Source organism: Oncorhynchus clarkii, chromosome 12, assembly GCF_045791955.1.
Source record: "Oncorhynchus clarkii lewisi isolate Uvic-CL-2024 chromosome 12, UVic_Ocla_1.0, whole genome shotgun sequence".
In the NCBI taxonomy this organism is placed as follows: domain Eukaryota; kingdom Metazoa; phylum Chordata; class Actinopteri; order Salmoniformes; family Salmonidae; genus Oncorhynchus; species Oncorhynchus clarkii.
Genome location: NC_092158.1, coordinates 30,757,987 through 30,783,533, shown reverse-complemented (window position 1 = coordinate 30,783,533; position 25,547 = coordinate 30,757,987). Strand labels below are relative to the sequence as shown.

At 41.8% G+C, this 25,547-nt stretch overlaps 2 protein-coding genes across 6 annotated transcripts in view; both read right to left on the bottom strand.

Annotated features, from left to right (window-relative positions):
* LOC139423037 (phospholipase D2-like) overlaps nucleotides 1–5,575 on the bottom strand; it is a 31,862-nt gene extending 26,287 nt beyond the window's left edge. For 2 of the 5 annotated variants that reach the window (XM_071174621.1, XM_071174625.1), the window contains exons 1-5: nucleotides 5,450–5,575; nucleotides 3,245–3,398; nucleotides 2,959–3,089; nucleotides 1,103–1,245; nucleotides 839–932 (exon numbers count right to left, since the gene is read on the bottom strand). In XM_071174621.1, the coding sequence (XP_071030722.1) occupies nucleotides 839–932; nucleotides 1,103–1,245; nucleotides 2,959–3,089; nucleotides 3,245–3,386 (510 nt within the window). In that variant the 5' untranslated portion in view covers nucleotides 3,387–3,398; nucleotides 5,450–5,575. Of the gene's footprint in view, nucleotides 1–838; nucleotides 933–1,102; nucleotides 1,246–2,958; nucleotides 3,090–3,244; nucleotides 3,399–4,083; nucleotides 4,199–5,163; nucleotides 5,330–5,449 lie in introns of those variants that run through there. The other 3 variants (XM_071174623.1, XM_071174622.1, XM_071174624.1) reach the window with 3 other exon arrangements.
* A 2,844-nt stretch (nucleotides 5,576–8,419) lies between these two features.
* On the bottom strand, nucleotides 8,420–20,693 carry LOC139423036 (acetylcholine receptor subunit gamma-like). Its single transcript, XM_071174620.1, has 11 exons — nucleotides 20,167–20,693; nucleotides 19,457–19,590; nucleotides 15,909–15,953; nucleotides 13,960–14,069; nucleotides 13,504–13,763; nucleotides 13,035–13,235; nucleotides 12,460–12,574; nucleotides 12,223–12,337; nucleotides 11,795–12,002; nucleotides 10,195–10,328; nucleotides 8,420–9,937 (listed from the first exon to the last, which is right to left on the bottom strand). Exons 1-11 carry the CDS (start codon nucleotides 20,246–20,248, stop codon nucleotides 9,770–9,772), a joined length of 1,572 nt encoding a protein of 523 aa, XP_071030721.1. The 5' UTR covers nucleotides 20,249–20,693; the 3' UTR covers nucleotides 8,420–9,769.
* Between the last annotated feature and the right edge of the window lie 4,854 nt (nucleotides 20,694–25,547).

Sequence of the window (25,547 nt, the reverse complement as noted above, 5' to 3'; positions counted from 1 at the left end):
AAAAGATACAAACTAATGTAACCGTTTTTATTCAACCTTAAAATGAGTAACACACCCATGGTCACATTTTGAGATTACTGTATCTATAAATGTATTATGTAATCATAGAAGGTGTGCATTGTGCATGTCCAAGATATCACGCAAAATTTGCAGGTCTGTGGAGATATTCACAATAATGCTATAATAATCTGTTTAGCATCTTGCACTACAGATGTAGGATCACAATTTTTCTGCACAGCAAGAAATGCAAATTTGTAATATATATAATGTTTAAAAAGGCTTAAAAGGTATGTAATTTCCACTTTAAAATTTCAGACTTGATTTTCCCTACTGAAAAATGTATCAACCCCTACAAAAAAATTCCATTAATTATAATCCACATAATAATTCAAATTTCCTGTTGCTGCAAGATTATTTTCCTGCTGTAGCAAACTTCCTCAAATTAAGATCCTACATCTGTATATACTTTTTATGTCATCTCAACTGCAATCCAGGTCATTTAGTTGTGCTATTATATGAAGCACATTTTATTCCCATTTGAACTTTGTTGTGCTTTTCAACAGTTGAAAGCAAAGTTATAACACATTGGGAATTCAACAAACTTCAGTCTGTCTTGAGTGGGTGCATAAAGGTGGAAATCTCATTGATCAACATCTCAACCAAATATTACCCACATTTCCATGTTGAAATGACATGGTGTGCCCAGTGGAGTGAGCCTTTATGTGAGACTGAGTTATGTGTGGGTCTCTGTCTGCGTGTGTACCATGGTGTTTATCAGAGTCTGTCTTTGTGCATACTGTATACAATTTGGGTGGGTCAATGAATGTAAGAGTGATACCGGTTTACTGGAGGTTTGTCTCATCCTCTCAGTGCCGTGTAGACTTGGCATCTCCTCTGTCATAGCCCTCAGCTGCGCTCTCTGGGCTGCAAATCTAAAAAGAGATATTTGAATATTCTAAAAATGTTCCTTCTTAAACTCATACAGAAATCACAACAGGCCTTCACTCTTATTTGAATTGCATCCCCTCTAAACAAATTACTCTCCACACAGATAATGGGTTGCTTTGCATGTCTGAGCTTTGATTGGTGCTCTGAGTCTGACCTTCCCAGAGGCAGGAAGTGAGCCATCATCTTGTGCTTGTAGAGGTCACGATGCAGCTCCTGGAAGTGCTTGTACTTCCTCTTGACCGTCCAGGTGAACTTGCCATGGGTCAGCTTCACAGTGTACAGAGAGCACACACTGACCTGACAGAGAATACAGTTCATGTCATACACCTACAGTTGAAGTCAGAAGTTTACATACACTTAGGTTGGAGTCATTAAAACTCATTTTTTAACCACTCCACAAATTTCATGTTAACAAACTATAGTTTTGGCAAGTCGGTTAGGTCGTCTACTTTGTGCATGACACAAGTAATTTTTCCAACAATTGTTGACAGACAGATTATTTCACTTATCATTCACTGTGTCACAATTCCAGTGGGTCAGAAGTTTACATACGCAAAGTTGACTGTGCCTTTAAACAGCTTGGAAAATTCCAGAAAATCATGTCATGGCTTAAGAAGCTTCTGATGGGCTAATTGACATCATTTGAGTCAATTGGAGGTGTACCTGTGGATGTATTTCAAGGCCTACCTTCAAACTTTGTGCCTTGTTGCTTGACATCATGGGAAAATCAAAAGAAATCAGCCAAGACCTCAGAAAAAAAAGTGTAGACCTCCACAAGTCTGGTTCATCCTTGGGAGCAATTTCCAAATGCCTGAAGGTACCACGTTCATCTGAACAAACAATAGTACGCAAGTATAAACACCATGGGACCACGCAGACGTCATACCAGTCAGGAAGGAGAAGCATTCTGTCTCAGAGAGATGAACGTACTTTGGTGTGAAAAGTGCAAATCAATTCCAGAACAACAGCAAAGGACCTTGTGAAGATGCTGGAGGAAACAGGTCCAAAAGTATCTATATCCACAGAAGAACATGTCCTATATCGACATAACCTGAAAGGCCGCTCAGCAAAGAAGAAGCCACTGCTCCAAAACCGCCATAAAAAAGCCAGACTACGTTTTGCAAATGCACATGGGGACAAAGATCGTACTTTTTTGTAGAAATGTCCTCTGGTCTGATGAAGCAAAAATAGAACTGTTTGTAATGACCAACATGATGTTTGGAGTAAAAAGTGGGAGGCTTGCAAGCCGAAGAACACCATCCCAACCATGAAGCACGGGGGTAGCAGCATCATGTTGTGGGGGTGCTTTGCTGCAGGAGGGACTGGTGCACTTCACAAAATAGATGGCATCATGAGGTAGGAAATGTATGTGGATATATTGAAGCAACATCTCAAGACATCAGTCAGGAAGTTATAGCTTGGTCACAAATGGGTCTTCCAAATGGACAATGACCCAAAGCATACTTTCAAATTTGTGGCAAAATGGCTTAAGGACAACAAAGACAAGGTATTGGAGTGGCCATCACAAAGCCCTGACCTCAATCCTATAGAAAATGTGTGGGCAGAACTGAAAAAGTGTGCGCGAGCAAGTAGGCCTACAAACCTGACTTAGTTACACCAGCTATGTCAGAAGGAATGGGCCAAAATTCACCCAACTTATTGTGGGAAGCTTGTGGAAGGCTACCTGAAACGTTTGACCCAAGTTAAGCAATGTAAAGGCAATGCTACCAAATACTAATTGAGTGTTTGTAAACTTCTGACCCACTGGGAATGTGATGAAAGAAATAACAGCTGAAATAAATCATTCGCTCTACTATTATTCTGACATTTCACATTCTAAAGATAAAGTGGTGATCCTAACTGACCTTAGACAGGGAATTTTTACTAGGATTAAATGTCAGGAATTGTGAAAAACTGAGTTTAAATGTATTTGGCTAAGGTGTAGGTAAACGTCCAACTACAACTGTATATACACATTTACAGTTCACACACACACACACACACACACACCTTGGAGCGTGTGGTGTATCTCTCAGTGCTGTCCACTCTGCATATGACCTGGGTCCCAGGCAATAATACCGGCACACCTGCCTCTTTTACATCCAGCAGATGATGGACCACCAGGAAGGGACGCTCTTCTTCTGTGGGGGGGGGGGCAATCCATCATCAGAGATTAATAAAACACCACAACTGGAGTCTCTCATCAGTCTGATGTGATGTAAAGTTATTTGGAAGGAGGGAATAAAAAGATGTATAGGCTATATAATATCAACAACTTATGTCTGTGTTTCCTCACCTCCTTCCTTCATGAGACCATCTAGCTCTTCCTTGCTTAGCTCATAGTTGTCCGTGATGAAGCGCTTTGTCTTTTGGGTCTCCGCCACTCCCCCCTCTGGACTGGAAGGGGTTTTGCAGCATGCTGGTGCTGGACTGGCCATGGTGGTCTATCCCTTTTATCACACAGAAAAGGAGCACTAAATATGAATCACAGTCCATCATCATAATCTTCAAGACATCTAGCTATGGTGTCCAAAAAGTTAAAAGCACAGGTGTCTCAACAAAAGTGTTGTTGAAGTTTGACTAAGTTAGGACTGCTACTGCCAAAATATATATTCAGAGGCTACACTGTTTGCAAGATTAGTTGGAGTATTGTTTTTCTCTATGAGAGAGGGGAACGCAAACATGGTTAAATAACAGGCCAATAGTGGCACTCTACAACACTACGACAGAGTCATTTAGACTAATTTCAGGCCTGTGCCAATAAGGCAGAGAACAATTTTTCAGACACGTTATGTAGGAAGTACAGTACCGTAAAGTATACATAACACAGCTAGGTAATAAATAGTGGGAACATTGATCTATGAACTAGGAGAAACTGGGGCTTCAAGTGTGTCTAAATATAATCCTCGGACCGCTCAAGTGCCTCAGACACCGCAGTAAACCAGACAGTTCACACCAATCACACCACAGCAGCAAGCAGGTGTAGAGAGACTAGTGTCAACAGCTAAATATGATGTGTGCACAATGACATATGGGTGGGTACTGAGGAGCTGAAGAGGGAAAAAATAAGAGATAACAGCTTTGAACAGCAAATACAGAGAGCAATCACCGCAATCATGTGTTGGTGGTGTTTACCTGGTTTATCATCGACAGTGTGATACATAAGAAGCCTGGGACACAATGAGAGAGAAGAAGGGTGTGTGCAAATGCATGTGGGTTGAGGGATCCGATTGGCTGACAAGATTTGTTTCTTGGGCAACCAGGTTCCAGGTGGAACACAATCCAGAGAGAGAAAGAGAGAGGGAAAGAGAAAGAGGGGGGGGGAGAGAAATAGAGAGAGAGAGAGAGGGGGGGGAGAGAGAGAGGGGGAGAGAGAGAGAAAGAGAGGGAGAGAGAGAGGCGGGGGGAGAAAGAGAGAGCGGGGGAGAAAGAGAGAGAAGGGGGGGTGAGAGAGAGAGAGAGAGAGGGGGGGGAGAGAGAGGGGGGGGGAGAGAAAGAGAGAGAGGGAGGGAGAGAGAGAGGGGGGGGAGAAAGCATTGGCAAAATGTGCACCAACGTTTCCTACAAGTCTCTTACTATGCAGAGTATAATTTCTAAAGAAAATATGTACTTTTTACCCCCATATATTTTCCCTGACACCCAAAAGTACTAGTTACAATTCGAATGCTCAGGCAGGACAGCAAATGGTCCAATTCACACACACCTATCAATATAACACATTGTCATCCCTACTGCCTCTGATCTGGCAGACTCACTAAACACAAATACTGCATTTGTAAATTATGTCTGAGTGTTGGAGTGTGCCCCTGACTATAAATAAATAAAAACAATAACATGTTGGTGTCTGGTTTGCTTAATATAAGGAGTTTGATCTATAGCATTTACTTTTACTTTTTCTCAAGTATGACAAGTTTTGACACTGTACTTAAGTACTGGGTGACTTTCACTTGAGTCATTTTCTATTAAGGTACTGTATCTTTACTTTTACTTAAGTATGACAATTGAGTATTTTTCACACAACTGGTGGCTCCATAATTATTGTAAAACAACCAGTACTCCCATGGAACCAAAATCTATGATCAGACAGATATTTGCTTCATTTATTACACCATAACCAACACTTTCTAAAAAGGTTCTATATTCTAGCTAGTTTGTCACTAAAATGACTGACTAGCTAGAAGATTTCCCCGCTTAAGCCATAATTCTTCATAGCACCTTTATAGCCTGTGGAAAGTTTTTGTCATAGCCTCCACCCATCCCAGTTTCACCATTGCAGTTATAGAGTTCCAAAACACTCCAGGGAAAAAACTAAAATCTTGCCATCCGAGCGTAGGAGCAGATTTGGCAATGTGAGACAATAATGAAGGGTCCAGTTGAAATGTCGCATAGGCCCTTTGTAGTAGCAGGCCTATTTACGTGTTGTTTAAAACAATTTCTAAATCACCGTAGTTCCCTTTAAAAAGTTAGAGGGGGTAATTTGGCAGAGGCGTATGCTACTTACTAAAGCGTCACACAGGAAACATCTGAAAGATGATGGTCAAATTCCAAATAATTCCGTATTGTTGAATCAAAAAATCAATGAACTTTTATCGTTTTTCATTCTAGTTCCTCCGTCCTAGTACACTTAACAGTAGATTTTTTAAGTAAAAGAGAAGAGGGAGACACGCCCGATACCGTAATCACTCTAAATGATGCACGCGTAAATGTTTCTTCTGGCTGCATGGTATGTTCATGCATTATTCATGAAATCATTCACCGAGACTAGATACTAATGTAGCATAATTAGTCATAAAGGTGTTTCAATATGATACAATAGCGCGTGATTAGTTGTCCGCATAAACATTGCATTATTGTATCAACAATGTATACATTTTCCTTACACATGACCTATCCATGATCATAGAAAATGTTGCATTGTGGCTGGCATAGGAGACAGCAGCGCTCCTGTTGTAGCCAGGTTGTCGGTGATTGTCAGCACACAACATTCGCCTGCATTGCGATTCTTCTATTAAAGGTCCAATGCAGCCGTTCTGCAGGCAAAAACGTAACCCCACCAAAACAGCTCTTTTCAAATAGCTCCTACACTAAAAGTGCATTATCATAATTATTTTTACAATTTCGCAGTATTATTCCAACCTCATAGTGTGGAAATATATATAAAACACAGGGAAATCATGTTTTTGACTGAACTAGGCCTTTAACATTTTGAAGTAACAACTACTTTTAACATAAAATCTTTGGGTGGAGACTGCAAATTAGGGTGAACCAGCAGACATTGTCCAGCCATAGTGCTCACATGATGGTCAGTCATTCAAGGTCAGACGGACTGAGCACACCCTGTACACTCAGTGGAAGTAGTAAATAAAATGTGTTCAACCTGAAAATATTTTTTATCTCAGGTTACATTGTTTTAATATTGTAAATACAATACATGATCTTAAAGGTCTGTAGCCTATACTTATGTCACTCAAATGTTTCATAATTATAGTGGTGTGAAATGTCTCAGACTTGTAGAGCCTACCCCTATAGGCTAGCACCCATGTGTACTTTCACCGTACACACTACACGCACTGATCAGAAATTGTATCCCATTAATATGCCTTAAGAATACCTTCATCTTCATTCCCAAAGGTTTTAATAATACTCTAGTGAAACAAAAAAATTAAACATTACAGTACTTGACAGTAGTAGACAAAATGAATCAGTACAGCCTTACTTGCATGTGAGTTGTTGGTAAGGTCAGGGGTTGAAGAAATATTTACTTTGCCTTTAATATTGAAACTACCTTCAAACTGTTGTGTTGCCTGGTAGGATGCCATGCTACTGCTCCATTTAATCCCTGGGAAAGCGGGGTTGTGCTTGGATTCCCATGTGATTTAATCCCTGGGAAAGCGGGGTTGTGCTTGGATTCCCATGTGATTTAATCCCTGGGAAAGCGGGGTTGTGCTTGGATTCCCATGTGATTTAATCCCTGGGAAAGCGGGGTTGTGCTTGGATTCCCATGTGATTTAATCCCTGGGAAAGCGGGGTTGTGCTTGGATTCCCATGTGATTTAATCCCTGGGAAAGCGGGGTTGTGCTTGGATTCCCATGTGATTTAATCCCTGGGAAAGCGAGGTTACGCTTGGATTCCCATGTGATTTAATCCCTGGGAAAGTGAGGTTGTGCTTGGATTCCCATGTGATTTTATCCCTGGGTAAGCGGGGTTGTGCTTGGATTCCCATGTGACTTATCCTTCCTGTTTGGCCCTGTCCGGGGGTGTCCTCGGATGGGGCCACAGTGTCTCCTGACCCCTCCTGTCTCAGCCTCCAGATTTTATGCTGCAGTAGTTTATGTGTCGGGGGGCTAGGGTCAGTTTGTTATATCTGGAGTACTTCTCCTGTCCTATTCGGTGTCCTGTGTGAATTTAAGTGTGCTCTCTCTAATTCTCTCTTTCTCTCTTTCTTTCTCTCTCTCGGAGGACCTGAGCCCTAGGACCATGCTGGTCATTTATGAACATTTGAACATCTTGGCCATGTTCTGTTATAATCTCCACCCGGCACAGCCAGAAGAGGACTGGCCACCCCACATAGCCTGGTTCCTCTCTAGGTTTCTTCCTAAGTTTTGGCCTTTCTAGGGAGTTTTTCCTAGCCACCGTGCTTCTACACCTGCATTGCTTGGGGTTTTAGGCTGGGTTTCTGTACAGCACTTTGAGATATCAGCTGATGTACGAAGGGCTATATAAATAAATTTGATTTGATTTGATTCTAATCAAGACTTGGACTCAGACAAGCAGTGTTTTGGAGGTGGTCTGGAGCTACCTTAATCTTCAACATTGTCTGATATTTCAAAACCATCTCAAACTGCCATTTCAAGATTGAATAGCCACATCTTGTATGTGCACCCTCTCTACAATGATCCCAACAGTCTTTTGATAAAACATTTATTATATTTAATTATTACATTATTAATAACATAAAATACTAATACCACTCATTATACAGTATTTTTTGTTGTTGTCTAAAACAAGTACAACACAGTACTTTCAAGTAATGGTTTGAATCTCAAAAGTTTGTACTGACTCTATGTACCATCCAACACATCCTCTTAATACTAAAACTCAATATATTCAATGTCCATAATGTTAAACCAGGCTGTATCACAACCGGCCGTGATTGGGAGTCCCATAAAGTGGCGCACAATTGGCCCAGCGTTGTCTGGGTTTGGCCGGTGTAGGCCGTCATTGTATATAAGAATTTGTTCTTAACTGACTTGCCTATTCGAATGCTCAGCTAAATAAAGGTTCAAATTAAAACATAAAAATACATTTAAAAAGTCACAAATTATTATATGCATTGTTGTTCATGATGATTACATAGATTTGATTTGTGTATGCTAACATCAGCAGAACAGGGGTTTTAATTGTGTAGGATTGTAATTGTATACAAAAATAAATTGTATATTTACATAACATTTTAAAAATGAGGCACAAATTGGACCGAAAGGAAGGCAAGGCCTCTGTTACTAACTTTTAATTAAGTCTCTGTGTCAATGTGTCATTCTTAGATATTAAACAGAACAATTCACTTAACCATGTAAATGTACTGTGTGTAAATTACAGTATCTAGTTAAATCAAATATTCTTACAGTATATGGTCTTCTTACATTACATTGTATCCATCAGTAAAGTCCTGTGTCACATATACACTGAGTATACCAAACATTAGGAACACTTTCCTAATATTGAGTTGAACACCCCCCTTTTTGCCCTCAGATCCATCTCAATTCGTCGGGGCATGGGCTCTACAAGGTGTTAAAAGCGTTCCACAGGGATCCTGGCCCATGTTGACTCCAATAGTTGCCACAGTTCTGTCAAGTTGTCTGGATGTCCTTTGGGTGGTGAACCATTCTTGATTTCTTGATACACATGGGAAACTGTTGAGCATTTAAAACCCAGCACTGTTGCAGTTCTTGACACAAACCAATGTGCCTGACACCTATTACCATACTCCTATTACCATACTCCTATTATTACCATACTCCTATTATTACCATACTCCTATTACCATACTCCTATTACCATACTCCTATTACCATACTCTACCATAAGGCTCTTACATTTTCTTTAAAATCCACCTTCTGAATGGCACACACACAATCCATGTCTCAATTGTCTCAAGGCTTAAAAATCCTTCTTTAACCTGTCTCGTCCCCTTCATCTACACTGATTGAAGTGGATTTAACAAGTGACATCAATAAGGGATCATAGCTTTCACCTGGATTCACCTGGTCAGTCTATATCATGGAAAGAGCATGTGTTTTGTGTGCTGAGTGCACCATACAGTGAGATACAAGAAAGACAAGAATTCCGCAGGGTATAGGTGATCTGCAGCGTCCTCCTAATGTGGTGTGTAAAGACTAAGGTATGAATAAGGTTGAAGGCTAAAATAGAGATCTAACTTTTTCATTTTGTTCTAACATAACAAAGCCCACAAAAGCCCACAGCAGACTTGTTGAATTAATTTCACAACTGCTTTGCCACTAACTGTTCGAGGTTTTTGGCATTTTCATGTCACGGGCCTTATAACAAATAAAATGCACACATGTAAATCACACATAACAAGAAATGGTTAAGCTAAAACTCAAAACACAGTATGAAATTTTAACAAAAAGGATTACATCATATCAAGACGATACCATTTTCAGTCATCTACTGCTAAAAAGACAAATAAATAAGTAAGTAAGAGTAAGAAGTGAATAAATCTTAGCTCTCAATGATATGAAGACGATGATGATGTGTCCTATAACCTGTGACCAGGTTAAGGGGGGGTTGCCTTGCCGCCCTAACTGGGGAGGTATCGTTTGTTTTCCCCAGGGAATGGAAAATCTGGGACAGAGTTGAAATGTCCCGTGAGGAAGATGGCGACCGTTCCGATGGAGAAGAGAGCCATGGCCACCCAGAAACAAACCTTGTCAATCATCTTCCCAATCAATACCCAGCTCTCCATTTCCTATGGGATAGTTAACAGTGAGTCAGAAGGGGGTAGAAGTGGGGAGATAATAACCCACAATGTTCTATCAGGATTTCTCAACTATCAGCTCATCGTGGGCCAGTATTCACAAAGTGTCTCAGAGTAGGCCTTTTTAATCATAATTATTTATTTTATCACAAATAAATCTGGATAAGCACTCTTTGTGAACATGGCCTTGCACTGGCTGAATTCAGATGAAATTGTCCCCTGATCCCCAGAGTAAAAGCAATACTTACTGATCCAATGTCATTTGCTTGCTTTGTGCTCTCAGTGATAAAGTTACAAGCATCCACACATTCCTTGATTTCAGGAGCAGCTTGTGCGAGGCTCTTGTACAGGCTGGCTGTGGTGCTCACATCAATCCCATCCACTAGAGAGTAGCAGAGACACATCAATACCATCCACTAGAGGGTAGCAGAGACACACCAATACCATCCACTAGAGGGTAGCAGAGACACATCAATACCATCCACTAGAGGGTAGCAGAGACACATCAATACCATCCACTAGAGGGTAGCAGAGACACATCAATATCATCCACTAGAGGGTAGCAGAGACACATCAATACCATCCACTAGAGGGTAGCAGAGACACATCAATATCATCCACTAGAGGGTAGCAGAGACACATCAATACCATCCACTAGAGGGTAGCAGAGACACATCAATATCATCCACTAGTGTAGCAGAGACACATACAGTTACCTAAAGGTACGCTGATGATGGACCACAGTGCTAATCTTTATACCCTCTCCTTTTCCCATTGATTGTGATACATATTTATAATAGCAAATATAACCAAAATGCTTTTTAAAACCAATTCAAATTGAGCCAGACACATCTATTCAGAAAAGTTGCTTGCTGGATAATGCACATACATTCCACTCCGTATTTATTTGGACAGGGAGGCTAAAACGTTTAATTTTGTTCTATACTACATAATTTGGGATTTGAGATCAAATGTTTAATATGAGGCGATAGTACAGAATGTTACCTTTTATTTGAGGGTATTTTCATACATATCTGTTTTACCGTTTAGAAATGAAAGCACTTTACATATTTAGTCCCCCAATTTGAAGGTGTCATATTTGGACAAATGAATTTATAGTGTATTAATGTAGTCAAAAGTTTAGTATTTGCTGTCATATTCCTAGCACACAATGACTACATCACGTTTGTCACTCTACAAACCTGTTGGATGCCTTTGCAATTTTTTTAGTTTCTGTTTAGGATTATCTTGTGCCCAATAGAATATAATATAATATGTTTCTAAACACTTTTAGAATAATGTGGGTCCTACCTTGATTACAGAGAATCATTAATAAATCGTGAATAATGATAAATGTGAAGAATTTACAGATGCACAAAGATCATACCCACAAAACATGCTAATCTCTCACCATTACTAATAACAGGGGAGGTTAGCATTTTCGGGGGGGGGGGGGGGGGGTGATATTTCTGCTTCTGTAATTTACTCACTCATCATTATTCACAATTCAACATAATCCAAAGACAAAATAAACTGCAAATACATGCAGCAAGTTTGTAGTGTCACATGTTTGATGTAGTCATTGCATGCTAGGGATATGGGACCAAATACTACACTTTTTACTACTTTAATTAATACACTATAAGTGCATTTTTCCAAATAGTTATGACACCTTCAGATGGGGTGACTAGATACATAAAATGTGTTCATTTCTAAATGGTACAACAGATACAGCATGTATGAAAATATCCTAAAATAAAAGGTGACATTCTGTACTGTCGCCTCAAATAAACATTCCCCCATGTGCTACCCTTCACTCCCTGCCAGTATCTCTTTCCTTAATCTTACCAACGGATCGTGTGAGGCCATGCCTCTCTCTCTGTTTGTCAAACATCATCTCGCTGCGTGGTTGTTTTAGCACATACTCCTCCGCTCTCTGCATCAGGCCGAACGAGCTACGCCGTCGCTCCCTCACTCCATTCACCTCCGCCTCCGCCTCTCCATCATCCACCAGAGGGTCCATACCCAGGAATCGAGGGACAAGCTCCAGGAAGACCTGAACAGAGGAGAGGAACGGTGGAATAGGTATTAGTTTGGCAAGAAAAAAGTTGAATATTCGTTCGGATAAATTAGCATTTTATCATATCGTATTGTTTCTTAATACAGATGACTTTTACTTTGTCCATTCTATGTCTGTTTGGGCCAGTGTTACAGGAGCCTTGACTTTGGTTTTGATTTCAACTTACCATGTTATTACACAGTTACTGTATACATACGTGTTTGATAGTGTGAGACATGGTGTGGGTGTTGGGACTGCGGAGGGAGATGTTGAGCACCACGATTTGGTTGGTGGCGATGAGCGTTGTCACAGACATGACAAAGATCAGGTACCTGGGAAGAGAAGAACAGACAGATGTGGACGGAGAGGGGATTGAGCTCTCTTATGGTGTTACAGAAATGCTGTGTATGGAGGAAGGCCGTAAGCAAAAGAGACTGGGGAAATTCTTACTCACTTGCCAATGAGAGGGACATTGAGAGATGTCTCAGGGACCTTCTGAGCAATAAGAAAGAGGAAGACAGTCTGAGCCAGCAGGACAGAGATGGACACAGTCAACTTCTGTCCCCCAGCTGTGAAGGGGACAATGGAGAGTCAGAGGGGTACAGAAAGGAGTGCAGTGCTTTTCCCATCATCATCCTCATAGATGACAACAGGCATATTATACTGTACTCTAGTAATTCCAGACATAACACGAGAGTGCTCTGGTGTTTCCAAATGCTTCCAAGTGCTTTAGTTGGGATGCAGAAACCTATTGACGTTCTATCGCACAGGCTAACCGAATCCAACTAAAGTCCAAACACATACAGTGCATTCTCTAGTTTGAAACTCAAAACCATTATATCTATGTTGGAGCATTTCTTAAATGTAAATAATTTGAAATAATAGTCAATATACAAAGCAACACTAGTAACACTAGCGGACAACTGCTAACTTCAGTTGGTGATGGCATACTGCATCATCTTCCTGTTTCACTAACCCTAAGTTACACCCTTCTACCACTGACCAATCAGCAGCAACGTTGCCACTGACCCTGTGCAGGTAGGAAGTAGGCCAGGACGACCAAGGAGGAGATAAGTGAGCAGGGCAGAATGATGTTGATGATGTAGAACAGAGGTTTCCTCTGGATGACCAGGTTGAAGGAGATCTCCTGGTACTCCAGGTCATCAGGAGTGTAGCGTGAGTTGATCAGCTTCCTGGCCGGCCGGTGCTTTATGGCCCACTCACCATTCTCTAACAGGTTGGAAACAAAGACACTGGGATGAGTAGAAACCATTTCATTAGGATTGGACCAGTTGACGGGTTGTGTCAGTTGTTTGCAGATAGGTGTAGGCCTACAGATTGATTTTGAGGAACTACAAAGTTTCATATGCTGTATTTTGGGTCACACATGCAGGGCCAGAGTAGTAGTGGGAAACTATCAAGGTGGGGTAGTAGGTTTTGAAATATAATGTATTCAAATCCATAAAAACAAAACATTGCAACATTAGTGTGTGTATACCAGTGAAGGCCTCAGGATCAATGTCCACCCACTCAATGGGCTGTTCAGTCTCCGTGTCAACAGCCAGCATGATTTCCAACTCATTTGCAGTGTATGTCTGGGACCTAAAGACTAAAGTGCAGTTCTGGTAGTCAAAGGGGAAGTAGGTGATTTCTATGGCACATGTGCTGCGGTAGATAGCTGGAGGCAGCCAGTACATGTAGCCACTGGAGTAGATTAACACATTGGCATAGTAGGCCACGTCAAACTTGCCATCAATGCTGCAGAGGAGGAGGGAGAGAGGAGAGGGAACGGAGGAGGGCAAGAGAGGAGGTGGAAGGAAAGGGTAGAGAGGGCGATGAAAATAGTTCAAGAGTCTATTGGTCAAAACATAGCAGTGCCACAGAAGGGGGGAAATCAGAATGAGGAAAAAAGCCAAAGGAAAAAGAAGTTGAAAGCCCTCCTCTACCGACTCACTTGTTCTCAAGGACAATGTCAGGAAGCCACACTGTGTTGTAAGGCACACGGATAACCTCGATGCCAAAATACTCAGAGGTGTTCCAGGCCAGGCGAATATCATTCCATTGCTGTGGGAGGGAGCAGGCAGAGTAGAGGGTGTAGGCAGAGTAGAGAGCGTGATAGGATCAGAGGGAAATAAAAGACACACAGCTAGAAATCAGGTAAAAGTAGGAGAAAATAAAAAAACTGAAATAATCTAGTCAAAGACGTACAGTGCCTTGCGAAAGTATTCGGCCCCCTTGAACTTTGCGACCTTTATCCACATTTCAGGCTTCAAACATAAAGATATAAAACTGTATTTTTTTGTGAAGAATCAACAACAAGTGGGACACAATCATGAAGTGGAACGACATTTATTGGATATTTCAAACTTTTTTAATAAATCAAAAACTGAAAAATTGGGCGTGCAAAATTATTCAGCCCCCTTAAGTTAATACTTTGTAGCGCCACCTTTTGCTGCGATTACAGCTGTAAGTCGCTTGGGGTATGTCTCTATCAGTTTTGCACATCGAGAGACTGACATTTTTTCCCATTCCTCCTTGCAAAACAGCTCGAGCTCAGTGAGGTTGGATGGAGAGCATTTGTGAACAGCAGTTTTCAGTTCTTTCCACAGATTCTCGATTGGATTCAGGTCTGGACTTTGACTTGGCCATTCTAACACCTGGATATGTTTATTTTTGAACCATTCCATTGTAGATTTTGCTTTATGTTTTGGATCATTGTCTTGTTGGAAGACAAATCTCCGTCCCAGTCTCAGGTCTTTTGCAGACTCCATCAGGTTTTCTTCCAGAATGGTCCTGTATTTGGCTCCATCCATCTTCCCATCAATTTTAACCATCTTCCCTGTCCCTGCTGAAGAAAAGCAGGCCCAAACCATGATGCTGCCACCACCATGTTTGACAGTGGGGATGGTGTGTTCAGCTGTGTTGCTTTTACGCCAAACACAACGTTTTGCATTGTTGCCAAAAAGTTCAATTTTGGTTTCATCTGACCAGAGCACCTTCTTCCACATGTTTGGTGTGTCTCCCAGGTGGCTTGTGGCAAACTTTAAACAACACTTTTTATGGATATCTTTAAGAAATGGCTTTCTTCTTGCCACTCTTCCATAAAGATTTGTGCAATATACGACTGATTGTTGTCCTATGGACAGAGTCTCCCACCTCAGCTGTAGATCTCTGCAGTTCATCCAGAGTGATCATGGGCCTCTTGGCTGCATCTCTGATCAGTCTTCTCCTTGTATGAGCTGAAAGTTTAGAGGGACGGCCAGGTCTTGGTAGATTTGCAGTGGTCTGATACTCCTTCCATTTCAATATTATCGCTTGCACAGTGCTCCTTGGGATGTTTAAAGCTTGGGAAATCTTTTTGTATCCAAATCCGGCTTTAAACTTCTTCACAACAGTATCTCGGACCTGCCTGGTGTGTTCCTTGTTCTTCATGATGCTCTCTGCGCTTTTAACGGACCTCTGAGACTATCACAGTGCAGGTGCATTTATACGGAGACTTGATTACACACAGGTGGATTGTATTTATCATCATTAGTCATTTAGGTCAACATTGGATCATTCAGAGATCCTCACTGAACTTCTTGAGAGAGTTTGCTGCACTGAAAGTAAAGGGGCTGAATAATTTTGCACGCCCAATTTTTCAGTTTTTGATTTGTTAAAAAAGTTTGAAATATCCAATAAATGTCGTTCCACTTCATGATTGTGTCCCACTTGTTGTTGATTCTTCACAAAAAAATACAGTTTTATATCTTTATGTTTGAAGCCTGAAATGTGGCAAAAGGTCGCAAAGTTCAAGGGGGCCGAATACTTTCGCAAGGCACTGTATGCAGGAAACACATAATAAACTAATTGAGAAGATATAATATCAAAAAACATTTGGTCAACAATGAGAGAAACACTCACAATCTCAATCCAGACATTAGTCGTGAGAGTCTCTTCCTTTTCGTTCTGTAACAGAGGACATATATAATGGTCTGATGCAGACATTTGTCTACTTTATTTGGGTAGCCTACATAACCTTACAGGAATACATGTGGAGGTGCAGTGAGATTGTGGGTAGTTGGTAACTGTGGCAACTCTATGGGATTATGCTGGACAGTTTGATATGTGATAGTACTGTAGTGCACCTAGGGCTGTTGCGGCCACACGGTTGCCACCATACCAGCGGTCACAAGTCATGAAGGCAGTCAAATTCCACATTACCGTTTAGTCATGGTAATTAGGCTTCTCCAAGCTCTGATGCTGCTGATGGTCATTAGTAGCATACCAAACTTGCTAACTGCCTGGTACTCAGCACTCTATTGTCCCTCTAATCACTCTGACATCCATTCAAATGTATTCAAAAATATAATCAAACACTTCATGAGAGCCCATGAGCTCATGTTGCGCAACATTTATATAGGCTATGCAATTGCAGGAGAAAACACAGTGATGACCACTAATAAAAATGATGCCATCAGCTTTCTATAGGCTGGGCCTACCATATTTATTTCTCAACTTTCCAACTACAGATGGCGCCGGGGAGGATAGCTGCCATTTCGTGGGCTCTTAACCAACCGTGCCTTTCTGTTAGTTTTTCACATTATTTGTCATTTGTTTTGTACATAATGCTGCTGCTGCCGTCTGTTATGACCGAAAAGAGATTCTGGAAATCAGAACAGTGATTACTCACCTTGAACTGTATGAAGAATTTCTCTTTAATTAATCAGATGAAAGGGATTTACTCCAGACACCCGAACAGGCCCTCATCCCCGTCATTCGGAGGAGAAAGAGACTGAAAAGATATCGCGGAAAGAGATCGGGGTGCCTTGTGAGGATCTGGCGACGAGTGGCTAATCTGCCCTTGCCATCCATACTACTGGCCAACGTACAATTGCTGGAAAATAAATTGGACGAACTAAAAGCACAGATATCCTACCAAAAGGACATTAAAAACGGTAATATCTTATGTTTCACCAAGCCATGGCTGAACGACGACATGAATAACATACAGCTGGCATTAAAGTGGCCGGGGACTTTAATGTAGGGAAACTTAAAACCCGTTTTACCTAATTTATATCAGCATGTTAAATGTGCAACCAGAGGGGAAAAAACTCTAGACCACCTTTACTCCACATACAGAGATGCGTACAAAGCTCTTCCTCGAACTCCACTTGGCAAATCTGACCATAATTCTATCCTCCTGATTCCTGCTTACAAGCAAAAATTAAAACAGGAAGCACGAGTGACTCGGTCAGTAAAAAAGTGGTCAGATGAAGCAGATGCTAAGCTATAGAACTGTTTTTCTAGCACAGACTGGAATATGTCCCGGTATTTTTTCAGATGGAATTGAGGAGTACACCACATCAGTCACTGGCTTCATCAATAAGTGCATCGATGACGTCGTCCCCACAGTGACTGTATGTACATACCCCAACCAGAAGCCATGGATTACAGGCTAGATCCACACTGAGCTAAAGGGTAGAGCTGCCGCTTTCAAGGAGCGAGACTCTAACCCGGACGCTTATAAGAAATCCCGCTATAACCTCCAACGAACCATCAAACAGGCAAAGCGTCAATACAGGACTAAGATCTTTTCAAAATATCATTAGAGTCACATCATGCAGCCTTACAATGAATTAAAAATCAAAACATATAGCCTAACGTTTGTAGAACAACTAAAGTTACATGAATAACTCTAAATTAAGCATATAGGAGTACCTATTTCTTTGTTAACCGCTCAGCACAGAATAGCCGCATGTGTGCACTCCCTCAAATAGTTTGGAGAAAATGTCCCTTCTATTTTATTCAGCTTTGTTCAATTGTATTCTTCATACTATAAAATAATGCCACAGAATTCTAGGCAAATCTTGTCTGCTAAATGAACTAGTGTAACCCACAGCCATTTGGCATAGCCGGATCAGGACCTAACATAAGGACAACTCAGAGTATGCTATTATTTTCTTCTGAAATAGACTACATTTTCTTCATATCATGCTTCTTTAGACCTGTCTAAAACAAATAATGTAATGATTTATTGTGAAGGTGTAGGCTGTATTACATGGATTTATTGTGAAGGTGTAGGCTATATTACATGGATTTATTGTGAAGGTGTAGGCTATATTACATGGATTTATTGTGAAGGTGTAGGCTATATTACATGGATTTATTGTGAAGGTGTAGGCTATATTACATGGATTTATTGTGAAGGTGTAGGCTATATTACATGGATTTATTGTGAAGGTGTAGGCTATATTACATGGATTTATTGTGAAGGTGTAGGCTATATTACATGGATTTATTGTGAAGGTGTAGGCTATATTACATGGATTTATTGTGAAGGTGTAGGCTATATTACATGGATTTATTGTGAAGGTGTAGGCTATATTACATGGATTTATTGTGAAGGTGTAGGCTATATTACATGGATTTATTGTGAAGGTGTAGGCTATATTACATGGATTTATTGTGAAGGTGTAGGCTATATTACATGGATTTATTGTGAAGGTGTAGGCTATATTACATGGATTTATTGTGAAGGTGTAGGCTATATTACATGGATTTATTGTGAAGGTGTAGGCTATATTACATGGATTTATTGTGAAGGTGTAGGCTATATTACATGGATTTATTGTGAAGGTGTAGGCTATATTACATGGATTTATTGTGAAGGTGTAGGCTATATTACATGGATTTATTGTGAAGGTGTAGGCTATATTACATGGATTTATTGTGAAGGTGTAGGCTATATTACATGGATTTATTGTGAAGGTGTAGGCTATATTACATGGATTTATTGTGAAGGTGTAGGCTATATTACATGGATTTATTAGACTTTTTTTGTTTTAAATGTACACATTCCAACGGTTTGTGTGTGGAAGCCAGGAGATACTAAATGTGTTTTTGTTAATTAAAGGTCAATTACCGTGAGGCCGACAGTTATTTGCTTGACAATCACTGGCTGACAAAATTTTGTGATCACCACAGCTCGCATGGTTGAAGCACAGGACTGTTTGGCAATGTGTATGGAATGTTGTTGGGTTGCAGCAGGTGTGTAATATGTGTGTGTAATATGTTTGGTATGTGTTGTGTGTTGTTATATGACATTGTTATGTTGCAGCAGTAAGTCAAGTCAAGTTTATTTGCATATGCACAGCAGAGGAGGCTGTTGGAAGGAGCTATAGGAGGACAGGCTCATCGTAATGGCTGGAATGGAATAAATGGAACAGAGTCAAACATGTGCTTTCCATATGTTGGATGTGTTCCATTTATTCCATTCTAGCCTTTACAATGTGCCCCTCCTATAGCTCCTTCCACCAGCCTCCTCTGATGCACAGGATACACAAGTTAAACAGGACAATGAAATGCTTGGTACAATGAAATTCTTATTGAGATGCGTAATGTGTGTAATGTGTGTGTGTGTACTAAGTGTTGTTGGCGTTATACTGCATCAGGTGTGGTCTGTCTCTCACCAGGGAGATGAGATTGGTGAGGATCAGCTTGACCTGCACCTCCACCTTGTCAGTGGGGTGTGCCGCTGGACGGATGTTCTTGTTGTAGCCTTTGAACAGGTCCCCAATCAGCTTAGACTCTTCATTACAACTCACTGCAGAAGGCAGTGAGAGAGAGAGAGAGAGAGAGAGAGAGAGAGAGAGAGAATGAGAGAGAATGAGAGAGAGAGAGAGCGAGAGAGAGTGAGTGAGTGAGTGAGTGAGTGAGTGAGTGAGTGAGTGAGTGAGCAAGAGGACACAGCAGAGTGCCATGGCAATATATGATGAGATATGGTAGAGTAAAACCCATAGGGACTGCAACACATAACACTTACCATTTCAAACGACCCATAACACTTAAAGTGCCAAATGACCTTAAAAGGTCAGTGACCGATTGCTTTGCTAAAGTCACCCATTGAACCATTTTCAATTAACATGTTTGACATTTAGGCATGTCAACCCTAACACCGAAAGTTGTAACAATGTTTGTGAAAGTTTTTACAGCGCCTATAAAAACATGAACATGACATCTGCCTCACAGGAACAATAATAACAAGCCCATAGAAACACCAAAACAACAGTCGCAGACACATTTGGCATGGAGACCGGAATGAATAGTCAACACCGAGAGGTGCCATTGCCAAGAGCCTTGATCCTGGCCATGAGAAAAAATAATCAATATACGCACTTACCTGGTATTGTCACACCCCAGAGTAGGCCTGCAGTTGCAATCAAACACGTCCAAAAGGAGTGCCTTGCCATCGCAAAGTTCATTGCTCTTTACGCACAGTTCCAGATTTGAGTGAAGTACAAATTCAAAGAAAGAGAAAGCGAGAGGTTATTTCCGAATGGCTCGTCGTCTCCCTTCTCCCGCTGCCCCTCGTCTCTCTCCTCCAGCTGTCGCTACCCTTGGCTCGGGTTACACACCAACCGGGAAGCGCTAAACTCGGTCTTAAAGTCACACTCGGGTCGTTCATAATAATAATCATTATCATTATTCTATGGGGTAGTTATGACAATACTCCGATTATGAAGGGGACCTTTTCTGCTTGATATGTCAGCGGGTTTAAAACTAGTAATAGCCCACAATGTTCTGAATGTAGGATGGAATGGGATAGTGTCCATTTAACAAAGTAGCCTATCTCTGTTTTACAAATATTGCATCTAGAGGCCCAATATGCCTAGACCACTGCTGACCACCTCGAAAACGTGTGTGTGTGTGCGTGTGCGTGTGTGTGTCGACGCTACTGGTGAGCAAGGTGAACAGGTGACGGGGATCCAGTTTGGAAGCCGTTCCATTGCACTGCCCCCACTCTCTACCCGGGGAGGGTATAAATAAATAGTGTCTATGCTGCGCTCCTTGCAGTTTGCACTGCGGGGCTCTGGTGAAACGGGAACAATCTCTGGGGGATTGGGGTGGGGTGATTTTGTCACGATGACGGCTGGTTATAGACGACAGATAGGACGGGGTCCCGTGAAGATTAATTATGTACCAGGGCATGTGTGTGTGTGTGTTTGTGTGTGTTCAGATTGGAGACGCCGGATGCGCCTGTTACATTTCGTTGAGTGACAAAACACCAGCCAGTGGCAGCAGTCGAGAGGTAAGAATCCAATCATCAGCATATCAGCATACAATTGTCGTTGGTATTTCATAACGACGTCAACCAACGTTAATTAACATTTCCATTGAATAAATAAAATGAAGGTCTAATGAACATTTATTGTCGATACCGGGAGGTATAAACCGAAATGTGTTGCAGCTTTTGATCAATTCGATTTTTCCCTCAAATTTGATCATGCAGCTAGCTGGATGTTAAGAAAATGTTGATGAAGTTGTCTATGTTAAACAACAAGACAAGAAGACAATTATGCCTTGTATAATGTGTTCCGTGTGAATTCCGCCGTCTGCGAAGTGCCTCTAAAAATACATGAGTGAAACGGAGATGCGCTCCTTTGAGGTAACCGGGACCTCTGTATCTGGGAGACCGATACGTATCTCACGGTCGCAGAGTTCACAAATGCAAGCCACAGAGCAGGACACATGTCCCACATGTCCCACATAACATAGACTATTATCATGCACACCTACCTTCAATGTTGCAATTGTCTAAATTATATTTATACTTTGATTGACCCTACACCCTCTCTCACACACCCCATCTCTCTCTCTCGTGTGCGCTCATACACACACACACACACACACGCACACCACATCAACACTTAAGACTTATCTCAATTGGTGTCTTCGGCTAAGTAGTCTTCACATGACCCAGCACTCCTTCCCCACATCCTTCCCTAGTGAATGCCCTTACTTTCACTTTTCTCTCCACCAACAAATGCACAATTATGCCTCCCCATCCTCTCCTTAGCACATGAGTATGATTAGTCTGTAGCTGTGTTCGAATACTCATACTAACCACACTAATATAAATTGAGTATGTAGTATGCTTATTAGTCACAATATGGATATAGTTATTATGCCAAAGGTTCCCAGATGATGGGAACATTCGCCGAAGTTTGAAGTATACAAGCAATGGACACTATTTCCGTGCTTTTAGGGCCCATAACACAATTTTTCAGAAAATTGGCATGGCTTCACAACGTTTTCAGATTTGAAGAGAATGGTGGAAAATATGCAGCCGAAGTCCAACGAGAGGGCATACAAATCTGTTGCTTTAACTAATTATGACAAATGTTAAGAAAAGGTTCAGCAATGTAATAAAGTAATGACTTTTCAAATAAGTTACGTTGCATGTTATGTTGGCTGACAATTTGTTACCTATGCTATCCTTACGAACTGCATTGCATATCATTACAGCAGTAATGTACCGGGTATGTTAGCTACCTACTGTAACGTTAGTTGGCTACTAATACATCGAACTTGCCAGAGTGCAGAATAACTGATGAATTTATGAATGCTCAACACCCGTTGAATGTGGCCGGTGCAGTAAATGTCGGCAAAAAAACTTAATTCAATTGTTGCCAGAAGCACAGTTACAGTCACCAACGGTCTCGAGAAAACTGCCTAACCAGCTCTGCTAGGGTGAGTAAAATTGTCAGAGTGCAACTCTGACCGCAAGGCACTACAGAGTGTAGTGCGTACGGCCCAGTACATCACCGTGGCCAAGCTTCCTGCCATCCAGGACCTCTATACCAGCCGGTGTCAGAGGAAGGCCTTAAAAGTTGTCAAAGACTCCAGCCACCCTAGTTACAGACTGTTCTCTCTGCTGCCACATGGCAAGCGGTACCGGAGAGCCAAGTCTCAGTCCAAGAGGCTTCTACCCCCAAGCCATAAGACTCCTGAATAGCTAATCAAATGGCTACCCAGACTATTTGCCGCCCCCCACGCTGCTGCTACTCTCTGTTATTATCTATGTATAGCCACTTTAATAACCCTGCCTGCATGTACATAATTACCTCTATTTGTATTGTATATTATTATTTCACCTTTATTTAACCAGGTAGGCTCGTTGAGAACAAGTTCTCATTTACAACTGTGACCTGGCAAAGATAAAGCAAAGCCGTATACATACAACAACACAGAGTTACACATGGAATAAACAAACATACAGTCAACAATACAGTAGAAAAAGTATATATACAGTGTGTGCAAATAAGGTAAGATAAGGGAGGTAAGGCAATAAATAGGCCATGGTGGCGAAGTAATTGCAATATAGCAATTAAACATTGGAGTGATAGATGTGCAAAAGATGAATGTGCAAGTAGAGAAACTGGGGTGCAAAGGAGCAAGATAAATAAATAAATAAATACAGTATGGGGATGGGGTAGTTGGATGGGCTATTTACAGATGGGCTATTTACAGATGGGCTATGTACAGGTCATCAAATCAAATCAAATCAAATGTATTTATATAGCCCTTCGTACATCAGCTGATATCTCAAAGTGCTGTACAGAAACCCAGCCTAAAACCCCAAACAGCAAGCAATGCAGGTGTAGAAACACGTGAGCTGGTGCAGCTGGTACAGGTGCAGTGATCTGTGAGCTGCTCTGACAGCTGGTGCTTAAAGTTAGTGAGGGAGATATGAGTCTCCAGCTTCAGTGATTTTTGCAGTTTGTTCCAGTCATTGGCAACAGAGAACTGGAAGGAAAGGCGACCAAAGGAGGAATTGGCTTTGGGGGTGACCAGTGAAAAATACCTGTTGGAGCGGGTGCTACGGGTGGGTGCTGCTATGGTGACCAGTGAACTGAGATAAGGCTGGGCTTTAACTAGCAAAGACTTGTAGATGACTTGGAGCCAGTGGGTTTGGCAAAGAGTATAAAGCAAGGGCCAGCCAACGAGAGCGTACAGGTTGCAGTGGTGGGTAGTATATGGGGCTTTGGTGACAAAACAGATGGCACTGTGATAGACTGCATCCAGTTTGTTGAGTAGAGTGTTGGAGGCTATTTTGTGATTGACATTGCCGAAATCGAGGTTTTACGAGGGTATGTTTGGCAGCATGAGTGAAGGATGCTTTGTTGCAAAATAGTAAGCCGATTCTAGATTTAATTTTGGATTGGAGATGCTTGATGTGAGTCTGGAATGAGAGTTTACAGTCTAACCAGACACCTAGGTATTTGTAGTTGTCCACATATTCTATGTCAGAACCATCCGGAGTAATGATGCTGGACAGGTGGGCAGGTGTGGGCAGCGATCGGTTGAAGAGCATGCAATTAGTTTCACTTACATTTAAGAGCAGTTGGACACCACTGAAGGGGAGTTGTATGGCCTTGAAGCTCGTCTAGAGGTTAGTTAACACAGTGTCCAAAGAAGGGCCAGAATATCAACCTATCCCTTAACGTAACCAAGACTAATGAGATGATTGTGGACTACAGGAAAAGGAGGCCCGAGCACGCCCCCATTCTCATCGACGGGGCTGTAGTGGAGCAGGTTGACATCATCAAGTTCCTTGGTGTCCACATCAACAACAAACTAGAATGGTCCAAACACACCAAGACAGCCGTGAAGAGGGCACGACAAAGCCTATTCCCCCTCAGGAAACTAGAAAGATTTGGCATGGGTCATGAGATCCTCAAAAGGTTCTACAGCTGCAACATCGAGAGCATGACTGGTTGCATCACTGTCTGGTATGGCAATTGATGGGCCTCTGACCGCAAGGCACTACAGAGGGTAGTGTAAGGCCCAGTACATCACTGGGGCTAAGCTGCCTGCCATCCAGGACCTCTACACCAGGTGGTGTCAGAGGAAGGCCCTCAAAATTGTCAAAGACCCCATCCACCCCAGTCATAGTCTTTACTCTCTACTACCGCATGGCAAGCGGTACTGGAGTGCCAAGTCTAGGACAAAAAGGCTTCACAACAGTTATTACCCCCAAGCCATATGACTCTTATACAGGTAATCAAATGGCTACCTGGACTATTTGCATTGTGTGCCTCCCCCTCAACCACCCCTTTTACGCTGCTGCTACCCTCTGTTTATCATATATGCATAGTCACTTTAACTATACATTCATGTACATACTACCTCAATTGGGCCGACCAACCAGTGCTCCCGCACATTGGCTAACCGGGCTATCTGCATTGTGTCCCACCACCCACCAACCCCTCTTTAACGCTACGGCTACTCTCTGTTCACCATATATGCATAGTAACTTTAACCATATCTACATGTACATACTACCTCAATCAGCCTGCAGAACGCACCCCCCTCTGGAGAGCCTTGCAGTTGTGGGCGGTGCAGTTGCCGTACCAGGCGGTGATACAGCCCAACAGGATGCTCTCAGTTGTGCACCTGTAAAAGTTAGTGAGGGTTTTCGGTGACAAGCCACATTCTTTCAGCCTCCTGAGGTTGAAGATGCGCTGTTGCGCCTTCTTCACCACACTGTCTGTGTGCATGAACCATTTCAGTTTGTCGGTGATATGAACACAGAGGAACTTAAAACTTTCCACCTTCTCCACTGCTGTCCCTTCGATGTGGATAGGGGGGTGCTCCCTTTGCTGTTTCCTGAAGTCCACGATCATCTCTTTTGTTTTGCTGACATTGAGTGAGAGGTTATTTTCCTGACACCACACTACGAGGGCCCTCACCTCCTCCCTGTAGGCTGTCTCGTCGTTG

Excerpts from the sequence above, each read along its gene's own strand:
- LOC139423036 (XM_071174620.1), bottom strand. The coding sequence starts at position 20,248 with ATGAACTTTGCGATGGCAAGGCACTCCTTTTGGACGTGTTTGATTGCA. Across the intron at positions 19,591-20,166 it reads CTGGGGTGTGACAATACCAG|TGAGTTGTAATGAAGAGTCT; the intron begins GTAAGTGCGTAT and ends TGCCTTCTGCAG. Across the intron at positions 10,329-11,794 it reads TGGCCTCACACGATCCGTTG|TGGATGGGATTGATGTGAGC; the intron begins GTAAGATTAAGG and ends GCTACTCTCTAG.